This window comes from Dermacentor albipictus, chromosome 3 (genome assembly GCF_038994185.2).
Source record: "Dermacentor albipictus isolate Rhodes 1998 colony chromosome 3, USDA_Dalb.pri_finalv2, whole genome shotgun sequence".
Lineage (NCBI taxonomy): Eukaryota > Metazoa > Arthropoda > Arachnida > Ixodida > Ixodidae > Dermacentor > Dermacentor albipictus.
The window spans coordinates 166756669-166780341 of record NC_091823.1 but is presented as its reverse complement, the minus strand read 5'-3'; the positions used below and the strand labels follow the sequence as shown (position 1 = coordinate 166780341).

At 47.9% G+C, this 23673-nt stretch overlaps 1 protein-coding gene across 3 annotated transcripts in view; it reads left to right on the top strand.

The window, feature by feature from the left end:
• LOC139057653 (probable D-lactate dehydrogenase, mitochondrial) overlaps positions 1–23673 on the top strand; it is a 70225-nt gene that overhangs the window by 32735 nt on the left and 13817 nt on the right. For all 3 annotated transcript variants that reach the window (XM_070536263.1, XM_070536265.1, XM_070536264.1), the window contains exons 5-6: positions 5384–5599; positions 9092–9438. In XM_070536263.1, the coding sequence (XP_070392364.1) occupies positions 5384–5599; positions 9092–9438 (563 nt within the window). The remainder of the gene's footprint in view (positions 1–5383; positions 5600–9091; positions 9439–23673) is intronic.

Sequence of the window (23673 nt, the reverse complement as noted above, 5' to 3'; positions counted from 1 at the left end):
ATAAATAGATAGATAAATAAATAAATAAGTACACTCGCGCAGCGAATATTCAGTGCACGTTCCAGAAGCTCAGGTGCAGCGTACCAAACGCTCTAGCACGGGAGTTACCAAATGGAATGTAAGAAAATGCTGTGGACATTGAACAATCTGCTTTCCTTGTGTATTGGGTCTTCCGAAATTTAGCTTAGAGGTCTTTATTAAGCCATAATACGCCACAAAAAGTGCTCATGTCATATATTCTGCCCTTGGCATGACCGTAGGGCTTTCTTGACTTTTTGAAGACTACAGGTCTGCAGTTCAAGCCAGGCAGACATTCCCGGTACTTATTTTGCATATTCCTTCTGCCGCTGTCTTCGTCAACCATCATCTCTCCTCTTTCTTTTTCTCTTGCCGTTCCCTCCGCGCAGAGTAACTGGCTATGGAGAAATCTGCTTCAGGCCGACCTATCTCCCTTTGTTATCAAATCTTAGGCCGCTTGGGTGTCGTTCAGCTTTGTTAAAGGCGTCCCTGTTGTATAGCAGCTGACACGTTAGCTGCCTCTAGAAGTTTTGCTAACTCCATATCTCACTTATGGTTTTCAATTTGCTCCAACATTTTTTTATTCCCTTAATCAGTGACTCCGCGAAGCGAATCTTAAATACACTTTCAGCAGAATCTTTGCTACAAAAGAGACGCACTTTCTCCCGAAATTGAAGCTTCGATTGCAATAGCGAATTATTCGACAGCATTACGAAGTAAGGTTAGTATCTTTATTGGTCATATAAACTGCTGTGAAGATCCGCTTGCATGCTAAATTAACATGCACGGTGTGACGCGCACACAGGCAAACACGAACACATGTGACTGGATGACCGCGGACACTCGCTGTCGGAACGCTGGCGTGAGGAAGAGCGGGAGTAGCCGTGAGACATTTCACATTCGGGCCGCCTTTCGCTTTCATACAAACTAGGTGCGCAATAATGCAGCGCACGCGAAGCGATCGGCCATCTCGGGGCGCCTAGCCTTTGAAGCCACCGCAGATTACCTTTAAGATAAGACGCTCGTTGCCGCGCGGAGCCACGCCATGTGCAGCCGCGGCTGGAGTAGAAGAGCAGATGCACGCTAACCTATGCCCCTCCCCGTCCAACTCGTGTACATCTTTTCGCCACTGCCCATGAACTCGCGAGAAGACGCCGCCGCGTCAAGCCACCATCCTTATCGATTCACTCTCGTACGCTTTCTCTCGCACCTACAGCACACGGCGTGCGGTCGCGATGTTGTCGTACGTGTACTGTGCGCTAAAAGCCACGGCGACGGCGTAACGTTGCCTCGAGTGTCCGTATAACTTTTATCGCAGTAATAAAGCTGAGACACACTTGGCGCCATTCGTGTCACGAAGGTGGTGCCGCTATCGGCTGCGTAACGTGGCCCTTTGCTGCGCGCTGGTTCTGTCCAGATACGCCTCAGTAAGTAAAGGCGAAAACACAAGCTTCCACTTTCGCTCTAAGTGATCTAGCATGGTGGATCCGGAACCGCAGGCCAGAATGCTACTTTTCTACAAATTAGCACTTGTCAGCCAAGGCATAAATGGCGTCCCCTTACCGTGCAAAATCACTCATCGACGCCTCCCCCCCCCCCCCCGAACTATATTGTCACGTCTCACTGCAGACAAGAGTGGAGAGCGGTATTTAATTGAGAGAATTAGGGCAAGCGCTCAGTCCAGGCTTCTTCTTCTGTAGCGCCTCGCTTGCACGCACGAGGTCGTCGTCTGCGTCGTCAGCGCGGTTGGACACAGATGGCGTCGCGGCATTTGTCCCCCTCCAGAAGGAGCATTGTCCCGATGTTCGGCAGGTAGCACCCGATTTCCAGCGAACCAGGGACCATGTCATTCAGAAAAACAAGGTTTCAGGCGCACCACGTGTATAGTCTCAGGCAGGTCCTGACGGCTCCTCGAGCAGGATGGGCTGTCAAGAACTTCATAGTTGACATCGCTAAGGCGTCGTAGAACCTTGTATGGTCCGAAGTATCGGCGTGGAGGTTTGTCCGCGAGGCCACGGTGGCGTACTGGAGCCCAAACCCAGACTCCTTGGCCGGGCAGGTAGACGACGAATCGATGGTGTTGATTGTAACATCGGGCATTACGGTCTTGCTGGCTAGTTATGCGAACGCGCGCGAGCTGTCTTGCTTCTTCGGCGCGCTCTGTAAACTCTGTGGCATCAGTCTGGGAATCGCTGGAATCATGAGGGAAGCATAGCATCCAGCATTGTAGTTACTTCCCGACCGTGGAGAAGACTGAATGGCGTCATTCTTGTTGTTTCTTGCCGAGCCGTATTAGAAGCAAACGTTACCTAGGGTAATATTTGGTCCCAGTTGTGTTCCACACCGACATACAGGCACAGCATGTTTGCGAGAGTCTTCTTGAGACGCTCCGTAAGTCCATTGCTTTGCGGGTGATAGGCTGTCGTACTTCTGTGGGCCGTGCCACTGAGGGTGAGTACAGTTCGCAGATGTACAGCCGTGAACGTGGTTCCCCTGTCGGTTACGATGACCGCTAGAGCACCGCAGGACGACGTTTTCGATGAAGAACTGTGCGGTCTCGGCTGCTGTGCTGCTTGGAAGTGTCTTGGTTTCAGCCTATCACGTGAGGTAATCTGTCGCAACTATGATCTATTTATTCCGGCAGCAGATATTGGGAATGAGCCCAAAGGTACATCCCAATTTGTGCAAACGGTGTTTCTGGCACTGGAACGGGATATAATAGTCCGGCAGGTTTCGTAGCAGGCACTTTTCGTCGCTGACAGTCAAGGCACGTTCGAACGTAATGCTTCACCTATGCTACAAGCCGTGGCCAGTATAGTACTTCTCTTTTATCCGTGCTAATGTTATTGTGTAGCCTAGGCGGCCTGAGGTAGCTTCATCGTGACAGGCCTGCAAGATTTCATTGCGGAGAGCTTTAGGGACGACTAGTAGATATCTGCTCCCTGTTGAAGAGAAGTTCCCCCTAAAAAGAACACTGTTGCGTGTGCAGAATGATAACAGGTGCCTTGAGAACAACCTAGGCTTGTTTGTGGTGCGGCCTTCTAAGAAATCAGTTATTGAAGCGAGCTCCTGGTCCTCTTGCTGCTATTGAGAGATGGTGACCGCATCAACAACACCTAAAAAGCCTGCGGATTCGTCCACATCTCCGCCTGACGACTCGATCGGCGATCTGCAAAGGCAGTCAGCATCTAAGTGCTGCCTTCCCGATTTATAGACCACTATCATGTCGTACTGTTGAAGCCGTAGGTGAAGATGGATCCTTCATGTTTGTCAACCAACAGAGAGAATAGTGGTAACTTATGACTTGAAATGGGCAGCCGTATATGTACGGGCGGAAATTGGTAACTGCCCATACTACAGCCAAGCATTCCTTCTCTGTAGTGGAGTAGTTCGACTCGGCACATGACAGTGTTCTACTCGCGTAAGCGATGACTCGCTCAGCGCCGTCTTGCCGCTGAACAAGAACAGCGCCTAGACCCACGTTGCTGGCGTCGGTGTGGATCATTGTCGGCGCATCCACGTCAGAGTGGGCAAGAACAGGAGGAGTTTGTAGACGCTGCTGCAACTCGTTAAATGCCGCCTCCTGCTCCTCGCCCCCCCCCCCCAAACGTGACATCTTCTATTGTTAGGCAGGTGAGCGGTGAGGCGACGCGTGCAAAACCCGCAATAAATCACCGGTTATATGCGCATAGGCCCAGGAAGCGTCTGACTGCCTTTTTTTCGGTAGGCCTTGAAAGCTTTGCGATGGCTGCGATTTTCTCATCATCAGGTCTGACACCTGTGTGGCTGACAACGTGGCCCAAGAACAGTAGTAGAATAACAGCAGAACAGTAGTAGAAAGAACAGTAGAATAATATGTGATAACATTTGTTTCGTCCTGTTAATTTTGTTTACCATCATGAAGCAGAAAACTACAGTTCTTTCTCGCTTTTTTCTTCGTTATTTTCGCGTCAAAAATTGAAGATTGTTGGTTTGTCGCACCGTGGCTACTTTTTTAGCTACCGAATGCATATTTTGCCGCAGCTCGCGACCTTTTTGGCTACTTTTTGGAATTTTTTGGCTACTTTTTCTTTCGAAGACCCGGCAACCCTGGCCAGCAGATTCTCACAGGCCCGCAAAGAGGTGGTTATATGGGACCATTGGTGCCACGACTTCTCGTTCTCGCGCTTGGTGAACCACTTCCCGGTTAGCCCTGGCGCAGCGGGCGCGCGTACTCGATCGGTCTTGCGGTGAGCCTTTGCCCGCAAGCGTAGTGGAACAAACCCACGTTTGTTTGGCGATCTGACTATGGAGCCTTCTCTGCGCCGTGTCGGAGAGTCGACGAACCCTGCCGTAACGCCTTTGTGCGTTGCGGAGTGGAGCAGCGTCGCTCGTAGGGTGAGCCTTGTGCAAACCCATCTCCGCACTTCCTTTGTGCGTTGTGGATGGTTTAACTTTTTACTTCAGCTCGCCATTCCTCATTTACTGGTTATAGGATAAATAAGTAAAAAATAATAAATTAATTAATAAATAATAAATAAATACGTTTTCACAATTAGAATATTTTAACCATATTGTAGGCAAGTAAGGAAACAGGCCTGCTAGTAGAAAAATTGTATGTCTATAAATATTACGCCAGTCTTCGCGCTAACGGCTTCCATATACGAAATGTATACTGCTGCAGACGTCGGCATTACTGTGTTGCCCATATGGAGACGTATTGCGCTGCGTCGCTTTGGGCAATAAATATTGCGAAGGACTCTTCATAAAGTGAAAGCTGCGTATATGCACTCTGAAAGCGTAGGAGGTAGTTCCATAGAGGTTACAATCCGTCTCGTCCTCTGACATTGGTTGGGCTTCCCGTGAGTGAGAGCCGTTGAATGCATTTTTTATATCTTTTATATTGGCACACGTACTGTTTGTAACGGCAGCGTGGTAACGTTGTGTGAGCGTAAGATAGACTGCACAATTCATTTGCCTTCAAGCTTGTTTTAAAGATGGCCCGTTATGGTAGCTTAGTGGCCACGATGTTGCGCTGCTGAGTTCGAGGTGGCTCGTGCGAGCCCGAGCACGGCGGCCGCATTTCGATTTGGGCGAAAACACCCGCGTGCTTAGATTTCAGTGCACGTTACAGAACCCCAGGTGACCAAAATTTATACTGAGTTCCCCGCCCCCTACGTCGTAATCGTATGGTCCTTTTTGCACGGAAGACCCCAAAACTTTTTTATTATTTACTCTATACCGTTTCTTCCCCTTTCGCTTAAGAATCGACAGAAGAATGAGACAGCCAAGTGAAGCGCTCGGTGCCTCCACACATGTGAGGTTAGGAAGAGCTATGGGACCACGCCTGGTGCCACTTCGAGTGTGTCGCGCTGTTCTACCGCAGGTGACCGTGGCGGCCACGTGTCCCTTCCCGACGGCGACTGCGGCCGTCGAGGCCGTGGTGCAGACCCTGCAGTGCAACGTGCCCATGGCGCGCATCGAGTTCCTCGACGAGGCGACCATCAAGGCTTGCAACAAGTACAGCAAGACCGACTACAAGGAGGCCCCCACCCTCTTCCTCGAGTTTCACGGCTCCTCTGACGAGGCCGTTCGCGAACAGGTTGGTGCACGAACCTTTCGAGCCACTTTGCTGGTCCAGGAAACGTGAAAATATTGTGCCCTTCTCCACCCTCACACAACATACTTGTGTGCCGTACTACAAACTTACACGTCAGCCTGCGAGAAAATGGCAATTCCGATGGGGAAAGTTAGCACTTAGACATCAGTTTATTGTTCTCATAAACAATCAACCATTAAAATCCAGCCAATAAACGTACAAAGAAATACAATATGCATTCAGCGAAATCCGACGTTGTCAGTGGCCGGCTGACATTCGTCCAAGTATACTCAGTTCATCATATACCTCAGGTATAAACGTCCAATATGAATATAAAGACTGGGCCCTCGGCGCGCGCTTTAACCCAGAACTTGCATGGGAGTTCAAGGTAAGGTTTGTAACAGCGCACCCAAGACAAGGACAACAGAAGGAACAAAACGATGACACGGCGCTTTGACGACACGTCGTTTTATTCCTTCTGTTGTCCTTGTCTTGGGTGCGCTGTTACCAACCTTACCATGAATGCCAACCAAGTGGCCCAACTTGCCGTTCTGATGCTTGCATTGGAGATCGCTGCATCTAAGCGTCACCTACGGGAAGTGCTTACCATTTTGTCTTACGTGACGTCAAACAGTGCATGGCCACCGCTGAGCCAGTGCTGCAGTCAAAACCAGACTTGGTGAGAAGACGTGGGCTGGGCGTGTGTAGCTTTGTGGCGCTAGGTGTTCGCAGCAGAAAACTGAAGAGTCCGAAGCCTGCTGGTCCTTTTATCCCACGTTCTACTCCGTACGTTTCGTGAGGTCTCTCGGAGGAATAATATCGAACTCTCCTCACTGTAAACTACCTGGCTCTGAAGGGCACGTCAAGGGCGTCGCACTGTTCCCGCATTTATTTCGCTCGTGCGATTAAATACACAAGCCATGAAGAAGTTCTGCAGAAACTCTCGGGCTGACCGCCGACATGCACATGCGAAAAGAAGAGCCACGCGTACACCACGCACTCTGAGAACGCAGAATCCACTTCGTTTCTTCACTTCACCCGTCAGCATTGCTAGTCTATAGTATGGTTCAACTGCGATATAGACAAAGTTATAAACCGATTTTCTACTAGGCCGAAAACGCTCAAGCTTTGCCCGCTTACAGTGGGACGCCCGCGGTTTACTGTGAAACATGTAATTCAAGCTTTATGGTTTGGCGTCGTGGACGCGTTGACTAATGATCTACGGTGATCGCGTGTGCAGTTCTGAATCAGTTTAGCTGCGCAGGAAGCGCGACTTTGTTTCTGGTCTCGCTGGTAGTCTAATTGTAATCCAATCACACGAAATGACGCAATAAAGCAGCGCTGACTGGCTTCATAGCCAGTCATTTCGTGTCATCGTGACTAGCTAATAGCTGACCCCCCACCCCGTTCTCTCAATTCTTGTCGCTCATTGCATAGCGAAGGCCTTGAATTTAGCAGTCTCGATGCCGTGAGAGTATACGATGGTTTATTAGCCAGCTGATCTGCTCCAGTGCTCACATGACACCTGCGGTTAAAAGGGCAGTCTGTGTCCGCAGCATTCGCCATGAGCGGCACGGGCTAACCCTTTCGGGCCTAATGTTGTGCCCAAAGAGCCACAAAAAAAAATACCGGAGGGATGGCATCGCAGAAGCTGACCACGCAGAGCACCGCACACGTGATGCGAAGATGTCTACTCGATCGCTACCTGCAGCAAGTTATCTCTTCGTCCACTTCCAATTTCCCTTATCTTATTATTTATGCATTTCCCCAATAAATATAGCACTTCCCCGATGTTTTCTCTGGCTTCGTTGTCTTTCATTTCGTACGATTGTGACCAACGAAAGTCGAGCCCCTTGGTTCCGCCTATCCTTCTGGTTCATCATAATTCTCGTTAAAGTGCGCATCCACTCCTGCCGAGGCTGCCTATGGCGCGGCTGAACACAGCCGTGCGCGACCTCTATGCGCGCCCTACGGTAAGTGCGAAGACTAGGCGACTTCGTGCCGATGGCTTCGTATGCGCTGTGTTCTCGCGCACCACGTTCGCGCAGAAGCGAGGGGCAACACTGAGGGGGATTCGCTCCCCGCTGCTGCCGCTCGTCATGACGCCCGCATTGCGAGAGCGAGTGCCCGCGGTCGTGGAGTGAGAACTGGTCACGTTTGCCGGTACGTGCCAGACATCGTGTTTGCTTATTTAATTGGTTGTTTATTAGTTCGTTAAATAAACAAACTATTTACCTTGATTAGTTCTTTAAGTGCGATTAGCATTCTTTGGAAACTTCATCTTCTCTCTATCTCTCTGTCTGTCTCACTGTCTGTCTGTCCACACCTAACTTCTTAAATTGCACAATTCGTTACTGGGTAGTCCGTGGTCTAATGAGAGACCATTGCGCTGTTGTGCGGAAAGAACCGACTTAAAAACGAGCCGTCCAAGTAACATGGGTCACTGGTTATGTACCAGTTTTCAATGACAAAGAAATCCTTTAGAATATCTCCTGTGCTCGGCGGAATTGAATGCACGTCATACATATATGGGCAATCTTGTCGAAGTATACATTCGCACATGCGCCACCGGCGGACTTCGCGGCGGGGCTTCTAGAGGGCGCAGCATGTCCAGAGGGAAGCGCGAAATAGGCTGCAGTGCACGCCTCGCACATGACGCGTTTCGGCGGTGGCAGTGCAAAGCGCTGCTTGAGTGATAGTGCAGTTAACGTCCGCTTTCATAGTGGGATGGTTTCTACGGCAATTTTTCCTCGTCTGTTTCGGTAGACCACAACTGGTTTTATTACCATAGCAATTACATGGACACTCCAAGCGAATGTCTGCCGTAGGCATGCGTAGCCGTTAGCTTCCGTGTATTTGTAAGTGTGTGTACATTATATGGCATGCCGTATGTGCGGATTACAAGGTCGCATCATTCTATCAATAATGTTACTTATAATTCGTCTTACATTCTTGAGGAAATTATTCTTAGAAATTTAGAAAATATAAGCCCAGAAACAAATGTCATGAAACAAGACACCGACACCGCATGCCTTTTATCTTAAATCTTCTCACACCTAAATGTTAAAGCTACGAAACAATAGCAGAGCCCAAACCTGAAAATGCCTTAATTCTATTGGCGCGGCTGTTTACTACCTCCCGGATCGGCTTAGGAAAGTGGTTTGAAACATACCCGATACAGAAAATTGGTAGTAAAATCGCTAAGAAAGACGTTGGCAATAATTAATAAGCGTAAATGAAATGCTGCCAAGGCAGGATTCAAACACAGGACTCCTAGCACAACAGCTCGTTTTTATTTAGCGGGCTTACGTTTGCTTCAATTCATACCACTACTACAGCCATGACTCTTACACTTCGTGTTTTATTCTAACATGCTGCTATCGCATTCATTCCTTCAGCCTTACAGCAAAACTGTGATATATAGTAGATTTAGGAAGTGCCTGGGTGGAGTGCATCCTTATTGGCTAAGTGCTGGAGCTGCCCTGCCTTGAACAGGTGGACATGGTGACCGAGATTGCACATGGAAACGGCGCTTCAGAGTTCCAGTTCGCGCGTGAGCCCGAAGAGCGCAGCAAGCTGTGGAAGGCTCGGCACGCCATCTTCTACGCCACATGCGCAATGCGCCCAAACACGCGCTGCTACGTCACCGACGTGTGCGTGCCCATTTCACGGCTGCCGGCGCTGGTGACGGCCGCCATGGAGGACATCCAGCAGAACGGCATCTTGGCCACCGTGGTAGGTCATGTAGGCGACGGCAACTTCCACACCATGATGCTGTTCGACCCTAAAGACCCCAAGGAGACGGCCACCATCTTCGATGTGGCCCACAAGCTGGCCAGCAGGTGCGTCTCGTATCCGGCCCACGGCTGCACTGTCTTTCTCAATCAGTTCTTTCGATTCTTTCGTTACCGTTGCCCGCGCTCTAGGGGAGACATGCACGGAAGACTTCCCTATTCGGTAAATACAACCGCAAGACTTGGCACAGAAGTCAATCAGACATACCAAATTTTAGCAACAAAAGCTGGCTTCGTTTGTATAAGCACTCCATTGCGCTTTCTTTCGGTCCTGCGTGTTTTATGATCTCGCTTTTCTTCCTTTAGGTCATGTACCAGCTAGCCCGCGTGAACACAATCACACAGTACACTCCAAAGAGTGTTTTAATGTGAATAGCATTCTTGGGATTGTCAGACCAGTTCCGGCTATATACACACTAAAAACAAAGAGAGTTCCGGGCACTCTCTTTGAGGGAGTATCTGCTTGTCCCATGTTTCACTCTCTTTTCCAGAGTAGATCGACCCTCTTTGAGAGAAAATAGGCCAACTCCTCCCGACAGAGTTTTGTTACTCCACCGCAAGGGAGGGCTAGTACACTTCTGCAGAGTGCTAATACTCGCCCCACAGGGGTAATAGTACTCCCCCAGACCGAGTGTTTCTACGCCTCTACACCGAGTACTTCTACTCCTCCAAGACGAGTTTTTATACTCCCCCAAACTGAGTGCTTGTACTACTTCAGAACAGAGTGCTAGTACTCTTCCCAATAGAGTGAAAGCGCAATGTAGATCCATGGTCACGTTTGAAGGGATTCGCAGTACTTACATGTTGGGAATATTTGCTTCCGTCACAAGGAGCTCCTGCACTTACGCTTGGTGAATGGGATGTATCCTGTAGTCGCCGAGTTACTCAAATGAAACATTTTCTCTCTTAAAAGGTCAAAATCTTTATTGATCAGTCACAAGACAAACTGAATAATACTTTGAGACATATACTAAGAAACACATAAAATCAGATTACAATGATGGCCATAAACTTTAGAATACATCTTCTAATAAAACATAAGTATATTCTCTAAGTTTCATCAGTATTACGGTGTAAAAATATCCTTTATTTTTAATTGGCTCCACCGTCTTAAAAATAAAGTATGCAATGCAAAGTTAAACCTTGCACAAACGTGTGCAAACTCACAAAGTATTGACACTATGATCGAAGAGAAATATGCGCTACATTACTGGCCAGCAAATTATTTTTCTGGCACAAAACGTGTGCACTTATAGGGCAGGGGTTACCAGTAGAGCTGCTAAGCATGAGGCTGGTAATGTAGATAAATTGTCCAAGAAACTTTTTTTGTGTGCGATATTCTAAGACAGCAGCTCATTTTATAACGTCCTGTACAGCGTATGGATGTTCCTGACTTAGAATACAGTGCATTTATAAATGTGTTGTACAGTTTTATGTGAGGCCGCAGGTCTACCTAGCTTTGCTTGTATATTTCACATAAAGTTATTCATGCATGGGCTGCACCCCATTATTTCTAAGTGTGTCTTGTGGTTTTGCAGCAATATCCTGTCTGGTCTCAAACCGGTACAGAGGCGTATTATGTTTCCTATTTGGTTGGCCTCCTCCCGAAAGTAGTTTCCTGGTGCTGTTGGGATTCATCCGTTACACTTTCTCACAAATAAATAAAATTTAATTTACAATATTATGTAGTGTGTAGCAAATGAGCATAAAACGGCAAGGAGGATTGGCATTAAAATCTTGCGCGTCAAATTTCTTGTCATACATGGTAGCTTTTAATTCCTATTAGGGTAAGAATTCTATACTTCCGAGCAGCTTGCATAATTACATGATCAATTATTGTGACTCGTTGAATACGCAATCTAACTAAAGTATAGTATGGCGTCAGATGTGAACCAAAAATCAGATGTGATAAATATGACGCGTCAAAGGCGACATAAGCATAAGTACAGGCAGGAAAGCGCACGAAAAAGACAAACAAAGAAGCAAAAGCCAAATTTAAAATGACACCATCCTGTTGCATATATCCCTTCCATGCACGTGGATCTCGCACGCGACTATGCATATACTTGCCCAATTAACCAACTACCTGAAACCAAAGCTTTTTTCCTACTGAAGTGGTTAAGATGCGCTAAAGTAAAAAAAAACTATTGCACTTCGCAGAATATTTGTCACAAAAACAAGTACATATGTGTCTAGGAATATTATTACATCGCCTCACTGTGTACTCTATCTTTAGGTCCTGAAGAATTATGTCTACAGAGGCCGTGAAACTAAGGGGTTTTTGCTTAACGCTATATGTTCACATCCACCGATTGGTGAACAAGTGTTCTACTCACATGCTCTCAGTTCGCATTGAATGCATCTCTACCTCCACTAGCATACATGGTTGGCAAGTGGATTGGAGGAAACACAATTTTACATTTTTAAGATAACTTTCAATTCCAAGTGACTCTCCAGCTTCTAAGATGTAAGGTTTGCACCACGGTGTACACAGTTAAAGGCCCAGGAGGCACGAGCGGTGTACACAGTTAAAGGCTTCAGGAGGCACGAGCGGTTATATTGGTTTCGTGAGCAGGCACGTAAATGATAATGGCTTCTTAATCACTGCATTCTCTTCCCAAATGCTTCCCCTTTCTGGGACCTAAAAGGAAGCCATAATTCTAAAGTTAGGTGTAAAAAGATAGATAATAAGGAAACCATGAAAATCTGCCCGCTTCATGTCAGCATTTAAAATGCAGAATCACAGTGGTTTGTCATTGCACCCTTGCATTTGCGTGGTGTTAAATGTAAGCTAATAAAGGTGTTAAATGTATATAAGCACCTAACCAAGCTTGAGCTTCTGCTTTTTATAGTGAACACAGGCACCGTGCTCATGGCAAGTATGTATCATGTAACTAAGCAAATATGCAATTTTATTGTACCACTATTTTTTGATCACATGGATATATCTGTTGAGAGCCAAGACAAAAAGCATTCACTTCTCACAAAACTAATCAGCTTTTTCTAAACGCATTTCTGACTTTTCAATAATGACACGTGCTCCTTTTTGTTTGTCTCCAAAGAGCATAGTTCATTTTGACTTCCCCATCAGAGACATTACATATATATACCATGTTAAGATGACTGCCTAGAGCACGTGAAAATTTTCAACTTAGTGTGACATACTGTATTTTGATTTTGTTGACATTCAGTCAAATGGTACACCCAGTATACCCACATTCTAGTTTTCTTGTCCACATTGCATGGCAATGGTTTCGATTCCTTGGAGCGCGCTCCTCTGCACTACGTGAAGTCGCGCTGGGCTGGCTCTTTGACATCATTGTGTCCTTGCAGCTGCTTTCTTGCGTTATATAAAGCAGGTGCTTGAAAAATATCGTGTGCAAAAGTCAACACTAGGACATGGTGTAAAACAGCATCAAGACAGTCAAGGTCATGGCACTAAAACAAAGTCTTAACTCTTAGTTTTCCTAATGAAATGCATGCAAAACACCTAAATGACTGCAACAGTCAACTGCTAAACTAAGTTCAATATATAGATTTAAACAAAAACGAAATGACCGACCGTTCATCCTCGTTCGGCACAATGTTAAAATACTCCTGCTAACAAAGGGAATATTGGTCATTGTCAGAGGCCATAGATCTGTCATTAGTCTGGTGCGTCACAAACACCACTTGGGACGCATCCTAAGCACGTGCCCAGTGTACCCTTCGCAACATCTCTGGTTGTGCTACTGCTCAGGCCACAATTTGAGGATCATATCTGCAGACATGATGCTCAGTAGGGATGAAAATATGGTCCTCCAGTTCAGTGGCTATGACTGGATGTGCCTCAGTGGCGTAGCCAGTAATATCGTTCGCGGGCGGGGGGGGGGGGGGGATACGGTGGAACTTGGCTTCCTCACATAATTTGTCGAGGGATCAAGTACATGAATGATAACTGCATTGCAATTGCCAAAGATGCTGCAAACAAATTCTTGAGCGCTACGCACTGTCAAGACTAGTAAAATATTTATTTTTTCATAAAAGCATATATTCTCATCTCATAAAAATTGTGCCAAGAATAACTGATATCAATGCTTCCATGTTGTTTGTCTATTTATTAAGAAAGAAAATATCACAAACTTTAGAACTATATCAGGCCGTGAAATGAACAAGTTGAGGACAAATATGTTAATGATATTATATCATTCGAAAGCCTTGTTTACATTTTTGTACATATGCGACAGCCAGGGAAGAATCTTAGTGACACTGTACTTCATTATGTACTGCGCAGGAGCAGCTGTCACCGGTTGCATATTGTAATTGCACCGAAATCGTAGTCGCAACAGAGATCACATATAGAAAGCCGCAGTTCTGCAAAATACACAATAGAAATTCGAAGTACAATGGAATACACAAATGCCAAGATAAGAATTCATAAAAAGCAAAAAAAAAGTGTCTTTCGAAACGAAGTTCACTTCATGTATCCACAAAACCTAGCAACAAGATATTGAAATATACGTACAAGTAACCAATAAATCTACTTATCTAAGCAAAAATCACTTCATACAGGGCGTTTCAGCTAATTTGAGCCAGAGTTTAAAAATAAGCCGATGCACTCTAAGACGACTCGACCAAGTGGATGTTGCTCACTTTTGTACGTAGTGTGGCACGCTATATTTTGAATTTTGCCTAATTAGGTTTTTAGTCAAGATTAATAAACCAACTTCTGAAGTAACGAAGTTAGGAAAAAAATTCCATTTAGAAAATTGCAGAGCGGTTTGCAAAGCGTCCGAATAAACCGTTTCTGTCTTTCTGTATTTATATTGTTACGTCGAAGCGCGTCAAAGGGACGCAGGAATCAAGAAGGGAGGGGAAGAGGAGAACGAAGACGGTGCAGCGGCCATTCCTGTTGTTCGTAGCCTGCCGTTCCTGCTCTCGCACGCCTGAATAAACCCCTTTTCCCCGTGCTTGTAACAAATTGGTGGACGGTGCGGGGTACACCTCGTAACCACGGAGCCTACGCTGCTACAACTTCGCCGAAGCCGTCGACTTGCCGGACTTCCGCCACCATCACCTGACATGACTGAATACGCCTGCCAGATTCCCGAAGGTTCTGACGCGGCTTCAAGGCCAGCACCTGGCGTTCCGTGGCAATACTACCGGGTGCCACTCACTTTCGGAGGAAAAGCCGGAGAAGATGTCGACGAGTGGCTCACAAACTACCGAAGGGTGAGCCGATCTAATGGTTGGAACTCGACCGCGCAGTTGTCAAATGTTGTGTTTTCCCTTACCGACACAGCACTCGTCTGGTATGAGAATCACGAAGACACGCTCACTTCATGGGAGCTTTTCGTAGAGGAGCTCAGAGCGTGTTTTGGCGACTCTAGCGCAAAAAAGAAACGCGCCGAACAGACGCTTTCGCAAAGAGCTCAGATTCCCGGCGAGACCTGTACGACTTATATCGAAGAAGTGCTGAAACTGTGCAAAATAGTGAACTCTCAAATGTCTGAAGAGGACAAAGTTGGACATTTGTTGAAAGGGATAGCCGAAGACGTCTACAATTTTTTGATCGGCAAAGAAAGCTTGGATTCCGTGTCTGACGTCATTCGCCACTGCAGAACCTTTGAGACGCTGAAGATGCGACGGATAATACCGAAGTTTGGTCGCCTGGCGAATGTCACAACGGTGGCAAGTGTAGACCCGAGTTCGTGTGTTGACCTTCCATCAACAATACGGCAGATTGTTCGCGAAGAGTTGCTCCATCGGGAAGAGATGTACCGTTGCACACCCGGCATCGCTGGTGCGTACTTACCACACGAGATGCGAAACACGGCCGTTTCGACCGCATGGCAACCCACGGTTAACTCAGCGACCGTCGAGTATAGGTCTACCCCACAAACGAGAGGTACCTTGAGCTACCAAGATCATGACTACGACCAACGCCCTCGCCGCACGCACGCCTCCGGGCGGCCGATGCCTAGCCATGATGAATGGGGCCCACCTGCTGGCTATGCAGTCGACAGCAACATGCGTGACTACGTGCAAGAACATCGAAATTTGCGGCATCTGCCGGTGTGTTTCCAATGCGGTGTCACGGGCCACATAGCGAGATTTTGCAATCGTCGGCCAACAACGTGGAATCGTTGATCGGGGTCTTCAACAAGGACCACACCTCCTACGAGGGCAACTCAACAACCATGCACCACCTCTTGGTCAGCTGGCGTCCCTCCTGGCAACGATTACTGGCAGAGAAGCTTCCGGAGCCGCTCGCCGGCATCTGACAGGAGTTTGACGCCACCGCCAACTTCTCGTGCACCGCGTTTACGCCAATCTCCATCGCCAGTGCGCCGCTCAGCCTCGCCTTCACCACCGGAAAACTAGCTAGCGCGGCCGATGGGGGTGAGGTCGCTCGACACGTGCTCTCGACAGAAATGCCCCCTGCAGTTGCTATGATTAAGAACAAAGTGCATGTACTTGTTGATGGTGTTCCTACAATGGCTTTAGTGGATACCGGGGCAACTGTATCCGTAATGAGTCTCGGTTTTAAAGGTCGGTTGGGGCGCAAAGTTGTATTTCCGTGGGACCAGGCTGCAACGTTTTGTGGAGTGAGCGGCGAGTCGTTGCGCCCTGTTTGTGTGTGCACTGCTGAAGTGTCCCTGGCTGGTGGAGTTTTCGCGACGGAGTTTGTAGTTATTCCCCGATCGACGCACGAAGTGATTTTGGGCATCGACTTTTTGCGGCAGTGTGGTGCGACCGTTGATTGTCGCACGGGGGAAGTTTGCGTCGATGGCCGTGTTTCGTCCGGGCTCTTAGAGGAGACTTGTAGTCAAGGTGAACTTTGTGTGTCTGCAGATACTGTTGTGCCTGCGTCCACCTCGGTGTGCGTGCCAGTTGTATGTCGCGGTGAAGTTCCAGACAGTTTCGATGCCTCCGTAGAGCCAATGCATGTAAATCTTGTGAAGAAGAACGTTTTTGTCCCTCATTGTGTGGTATCCATCGCCAACGGGCGTGCTGGCTTGTGGACGGCCAACTGCTCAGCAGAACCTGTCCTGCTTCCAAACGGCTTGAAACTCGCCCACTTTACAGAATACACGTCTTCGTCCGTAGCCGTACTAACAGACTCGCCGTGTGAACCTGCTGACCTTCGCCAAGTCTCAGACAAAAAGCTTCTGTCTATGATAAACAAGTCGCTCAGCACAAGGGAGCGCCATACCTTGGTGGATACGCTTTCTAAGCATCTGTCAGTGTTTGACTTTGCGCAGTCGGACAAAGCGTTCTCGATTCCCGAGTCACGAACGCGCCATACTATCGATACGGTATCTGCGCGCCCGATCAGGCAAAAGCCTTATCGCGTGTCGCCTAACGAGCGCAAGATAATCGGGGAACAAGTGAGTGACATGATGAAAAATGGGATAATACAAGAGTCCTCGAGTCCTTGGGCAGCTCCGGTCATACTCGTCAGAAAGAAAGACGGTAACTGGAGATTTTGCGTCGATTATCGAAGATTAAACGCCGTGACTAAGAAGGATGTCTACCCGCTGCCCCGGATTGATGATGCAATTGATTGCCTTCATTCGGCCTCTTATTTTTCTTCAGTGGACCTGCGCTCAGGATATTGGCAAATCCCGATACACCCGACAGACAGAGAGAAAACAGCCTTCATAACCCCGGATGGATTATTCGAATTCAATGTGATGCCGTTTGGGTTGTGCAACGCTCCAGCAACCTTTGAAAGGTTCATGGACACCATTCTGCGTGGGTTAAAATGGAACATCTGTATGTGCTATCTTGACGACGTTGTTATATTCGGGCGCACATTCAATGAGCACAATACGCGCCTGGATATTGTCCTCGACTGCATCAAAAACGCCGGCCTGGTTCTGAACTTTAAGAAATGTAAATTTGGTGACCGTCAAACCCTTGTGCTGGGTCATCTTGTTGACAAAGACGGTATCCGGCCTGATCCTCTCAAGACGGCAGCTGTCGATGCATTCAGTGCTCCGCAGTCAGTGAAGCAACTTCGTAGTTTTCTTGGTCTTTGCTCTTACTTTCGCCGATTTATTCCTCGTTTTGCTGACGTGGCTTATCCTCTGACAGATCTGCTACAAAAAGACGCACGGTTTGAGTGGACACCCGAGTGCGATTCTGCATTTCGTCAGCTGAAGTTCCTGTTAACCTCTCGACCTATCCTTCGCCACTTCAATCCTACTGCGCCGACAGAAATCCACACAGATGCTAGTGGCGTTGGTCTAGGTGCCGTATTGGTCCAACGCTATGACGACCGTCAGCACGTGATTGCTTATGCAAGCCGCTCATTAAGCAAACCTGAACGGAATTACACGGTGACAGAGCAAGAATGCCTCGCTGTAATCTTTGCGGTTCAGCGATTTCGCTCGTACTTGTACGGACGCCCATTCCAAGTCGTCACAGACCACCATTCCCTGTGCTGGCTCGTGAACCTTCGCGACCCTTGTGGTCGCCTTGCGCGCTGGGCTTTGAGGTTGCAGGAATATAACTTCACTGTTTCCTACAAGAGTGGCCGAAAACACGCTGACGCAGACTGCCTTTCCCGTATGCCGCTTGCCACGACGGACTGCGACGCCGACGATTTTGATCATCTCGTCGCTTCTGTGACACCCACTTTTCCAGATATCGATGCGTTCAAAACAGAACAACGGACAGACACTAAATTGGAGCCATTCTTTACTTCTGCCCATTCAAGTGCAACAAGCAGCTACTGTGTGCGTGATGGGCTCCTGTACAAAAGGAACTACTCAGGCACGGGTGCACGCTTCCTTCTAGTGGTGCCGGAGCGTCTCCGGCCAGCAATCCTTCAGGCTATGCACGATGACCCTACCTCCGGGCACTTAGGCACAGTGCGCACACTTTCTCGCATTCAAGAACGCTTTTACTGGCCCCGGATGCGACATTCGGTTGAGTTTTATGTCGCCAGCTGCATACAGTGCCAACGTCGGAAACGCCCAACCACTGCCCCATCTGGTCTCCTTCAACCTGTGCCGCCTTCCAGCTCACCCTTTCGGCAAGTTGGAATTGATCTGTTAGGCCCTTTTCCAAAGTCATGTAAGGGGAACCGCTGGATAATTGTCTGCGCCGACTATTTCACACGCTATTGCGAGACGGCGGCTATACCATCAGCAACTGCCACCGAAGTGTCGCTTTTCTTACTTCACGCTATTGTTCTACGACATGGACCACCTGGTGTTATCATAAGCGACCGGGGACGTCAATTCACGGCGGATATAGTGGAAGAGCTTGTGCGTTTGTGTAACTCGCACCTCAGGCACTCGACGCCATATCATCCGCAAACGAACGGCCTCACTGAGCGCACTAATCGCACGATCACAAATATGCTTTCCATGTATGTTGCGTCCGATCATAAGAATTGGGATGAAGTGCTACCGTTTATTACTTATGCATACAACACCGCCAAGCACGAGACAACCGGCTACAGCCCCTTCTTCCTTCTATATGCTCGGCCGCCCCGGTATACGCTCGACACTGTCCTCCCTTTTTACCACCACGACAACCCTACGGTCGCCGATACGCTGTGCCTCGCTGAAGAGGCTCGGAGACTTGCGCGTCTTCGGACTTTGGCATCACAAGAAAACTCCAAAGCCCGCTACAACGCACGACATCGGCCAGTTACATATAACCCTGGTGATCTCGTTTGGCTTTGGACTCCCACAAGGAAGCGCGGTTTGTGTCAAAAGCTGCTGGCAAACTACGATGGACCGTATGTTGTCATCGACAAAGTCAGCGAAGTGAACTATACTCTCGCGCGCCTCACGAACACTGGTAGACGTTCTGCTAGGACACAAGTCGCGCATGTCGCACGGTTGAAATCATGCACGCCACGACAAGCTAGTTGACTCGCCCAGGGGGCTTTGTCTGCGAGGGGAGGTATGTTACGTCGAAGCGCGTCAAAGGGACGCAGGGATCAAGAAGGGAGGGGAAGAGGAGAACGAAGACGGTGCAGCGGCCATTCCTGTTGTTCGTAGCCTGCCGTTCCTGCTCTCGCACGCCTGAATAAACCCCTTTTCCTCGTGCTTGTAACAATATATTAGGTATTAGTGTATTTCAGCTTAGTGATGATGCCCGCGTACTACAAAACTAGTGACATGCCCGCTTGCGCGTCGTGATTGCACTGATCCCCAACGTTCATCGCACAAACAGCCATAGGCACGCTACCACTTAAAACGTGACAGGGCAACCATGTAGGCATCGGCAACCATGTGCCGTCTGCGCCAGCGATGTGCTCCCCTCGCAAAAGTTTGTTATAGCGATAAGCAGACGCAGCGGTTGTCGCTTGTGCTGTCGGAAGCAACAGGTCCGTCATTTCGCGATAGCTGTAAGCAAATTGAACATCCCTAAATAAAAAAAACTCAGTTTTCAGAAGGCTGAATATGGTGGAATGAGAGTATCATTAATGACCAGACGCTGTCTTTCATTGAATTTGCGTTTATTTTTTATGCGCTTTCACTGCAATCGCTCGAAGAGCGCTTCAATTATCTTCTGTAAGGCTTCTGGAGTCGTCGTTTCCGTCATATATAAGTGATCCTTAATACAGCCCCAGAAGCAAAAGTCAAGACGGTTGAGGTCGGATGACACTGCTGGCCACAGCACGGACCCGTTTCTCCCTATCCATTGCACTGGGAAAGTAACATCAAGGCTTGCTCGTGCTTGACTGTCGTGCTTGACTGGCCCCGTCATGCTGGCAACACATTGCGTCAAGCTGGGCTAGTGGCATGTTGCAGCAGAAGTCTTCAACCTGCTCTTTGAGGAACTGACATACCTTTTGCCGGTCAGAGTGTTGTTAAAAACATTGGGCCAATGACTGTGCTGTCATATATTCCGCACCAAACGTTAAAAGACCCCTGATATTGGTGGCGGGATATTCCTAGCCAGTGGGGATTTCTCACTTGTATAGTGGGCGTTGTGGATATTTACTTGGCAATTTCAGGAAAAGTTCATCTCGTCAGTACGGATACCTTGGTGAGAAAGTCAGAATCCTGCTCCTCCTTAATCAAAATCCAATTCGCAAAGTTGAGTCTCTTTTGGAGATCCCTTGACTCCAGGCATTGATGCAACTGCAGGTGATAAGGGTGCAGTCCAGCTGTTTTCAGAATCATCCAGGCAGTTCAGTTGGACGCACCGAGCTGTGAGCGTGCTAGTGTGTGGATTAGCTGCCATGAAAGACAAAACGTTGGAGCGAACCTGATTATTTATGACTCAGGCTCTCTGCCACTTTCTTGTGAAGCTGCCGGTCTGCTTCATCGACTCGTAGGTGTTGAATATTGTCATCGGGTTCAGTCGCGTACCCGGGTGCCAGCTTCGAAATATTCTTGCAGCCTGCCGTCTCTGTCTGCTTGCAGCTACTAGGGCAAGGATCATGTTTGCTTTTTTCTCGTTGGAAAAAGACATCACGAAATTGCTCGTGCTTTAGCGGCCGGTGCACGATAGTCTGTTTATCGCTGTCTGGAATTACCACCTACCACTACAACCACGTCCATCAGTCGCTTTACACAGCACATGAGATAACGGTTGCTAGCTTAAATCAAACAGCCAACGCTTTCGTCGTTGCTCTGTCGCTTGTTAAGTGTTTTTAAAGGGAAGCTGAAGAGTCTGTCTAATTCAATAAGACGCTCATATACGGATGCGGGAACCTTATAAACCATGTAGGTAAAATTTGGGGGTTTTTTTTTCAATTAGGAGCGACGTAATCGTCGGTTGAAATTGCGCTGTAGCTCCGCCCCCCGTTGAGTGAGCGAGCGGAGTGGAGACCGGAAACCGCGGCGTTGTGACGTCAACTCTAGTGTCCCTTCCTTCGCAGCGTCCGCGACCGTGCGTGCCATCGTAATCTGCTTCGAACGACCCTGCATTCCTTTGTTGGTGCGTCTGCGTGTATGTAGAGTGGTAGTCAACGTGCGTGGTAGTCAACGTGAGTGGTAATGAACGTGAGTGGTAGTCAACCTGTGTGGTAGTGAACAGATGAAGGTCACTACGCGTACTGCATGAACCGGGAAGCTTTTCACGCGTTTAAACCGTCTTTGTAGATTGCCGACAGCTTTGGACAGCACACAAATGCCGACGATCGCATCCCCGCTTACGTTCCACGAGGAGGCATGCAGGAACACAACACTACAGTTGTTTGACCGGAAACGAGCTCACTAGATCGGCGAAAGATCGGCGAGATCACTAGATCGCTTTGCAGAAAACATACTCACCAAAGAGCATTTCCAACACGAGGAGATCCCAAGACTTTGCTTTCGTTCGTGTCGAAAGCACTGCTCGCACCAGCATCGTTTGCTTTTTCGAGAGGCCGGCTCTTCGCAATCGGCTCGTACATGTAGGGAGTAACGCCGAACTCCACAGAAAAACGCAGTCTCTCTAAATTTTCCATTACCGTCTCACGAGGCGCACCGACCAATCACAGGCGGAAACGAGACGCGCGAGCTGGGCGTGTCCGCTGCTGCACTTTTCGTCGAAATAAAATATATTTGCGCTGTCTTTAGCTCAATTTCGATACGATATTCGAATTAGGAGGGTTGAAAACCGTTATGTGCAGATGTTCTCATTTTTTCTGGATAAGCTTTCAGCTTCCCTTTAAGTGTTTGTGCGCGGAAAGCTTAGGAGCAGTGCAATCACGACAAGCAAGCGGACATGCCACGTTGTGTTTTTTGTATTTCGCGGGAATGCGCAGTGAGCTGAAAAACACCAATACTTAGAAAGACAGAAACTGTTTGTTCGGATGCTTTGCAAAGCACCCTGAAACTTTCTAATTGGAATTTTTTTCCTAGCTTCGTTGCTTGAGAAGTTAGTTGAACACTCTTGACTAATTATTTATTTAAACAAAATACAAGAATAGCTACACAATGCATACAGTCAGCAACATGCATTTGGTCGCGTCGTCTTAGAGTGCACCGGCATATTTTTAAACTCTGGCTAAACGCAAAGGAAAGCATCTTGGCCACGATCAAATGCTACTTGGGGCACCTATTGTACCTACCCAAGGAATATCGAAGATAACCTGAAACGCTTGGTCCACAGAGAACCATATGCATGCTGCTCGTTATCCTAAACTGGCGAGATAAGACTTTCCGTAGACGTTGCGATAACATCGAAATGATGGTGATGCCCTCAAGCGAACGCGTTGCAATCTGTCGAGTGCCCACAATGGTGACGGCGAGCAACCATTGCTTCTTTTTCTCGTCTGCTAGCCAGAAAGCGTCCAAAACTCTCCGATGCCAAAATCCGCTCGGCCAGAGAAAAACGAACGAGCACCGCAGTGCACCGCGTGGTTGTCAGGGCAACACATGAAAAACGCATGACCTCTGGCTGGCTCTAGTAACCCGCGGGTAGCGAGAACAAAAAATTGGAGAGGCTCAATGTGTCCTTGCGAATAAAATTCAAAGTAGAAAAAATAAATAAGAACGCAGTTACCTTTCATGGATTTGGTGTCTTGACATGGATGCTTTGGCGCAGGTGAAAAAAATATTCATATTGTTTTCTGTAACATGATGGCATGAATGAACCATCACAACGCTTCGTGTCGTCGGGTCTCGCTGCGTGCTTTGCCAACTTGTCTGATAGTGTGTTGATTTGGCTTCTTTCATTGTATGGTCCAATGTACGACTTTAGAAAAGTAAATTCAGCTTTGGTATCAAATGTTACTAAGAACATTAAACCGAAAAAGATCCGGAATTGAAAATGTAAAGCACGACCTTGGAAATGTAAATGCACCTTTCATATCAAAACATTATGTGACCTTTATACCTCTAAAGTTTCTTGATTGAAATCCATGCGCTCCGTAGATTCTGCGGCCTCTGCGAGATGCCGCGGCGGGCCCGCTCGCCATCAAAGCGCCCTTGAAACTTTGTGCTCGGATGGGGATCTTTGCGTTATGTGACTACAGGTGCATAGGCGTTGCCACGAACTCCAGCCCGAGTTCACAATCTTCGCGCCGAAATGTTTTTTCGGGCGTTAAAAATACATTCTAGAGAAAATCCAGAATGATTTCCGGTGCCGTGGGTTGTTTTGGTTGGCGGTGCATCACAACTCGAAAAAATTTCGAGGGGAGGGGGGGGTGGAGGCTGAAGCCCCATAAGCCCCTCCCCCTGGCTACGCCCCTGATGTGCCTATAAGAAAGGGTAACAAGGCTTGTTATGGCAAGCTTACCCACATTTCAATAATAACAAGAAAGTTAACTCTGGCCTGCATCTAAGCTTGTAAAGGCATGAACTTATTTTCATTTATAAAGTGCGCAGTGGAGTTCATTTTTTT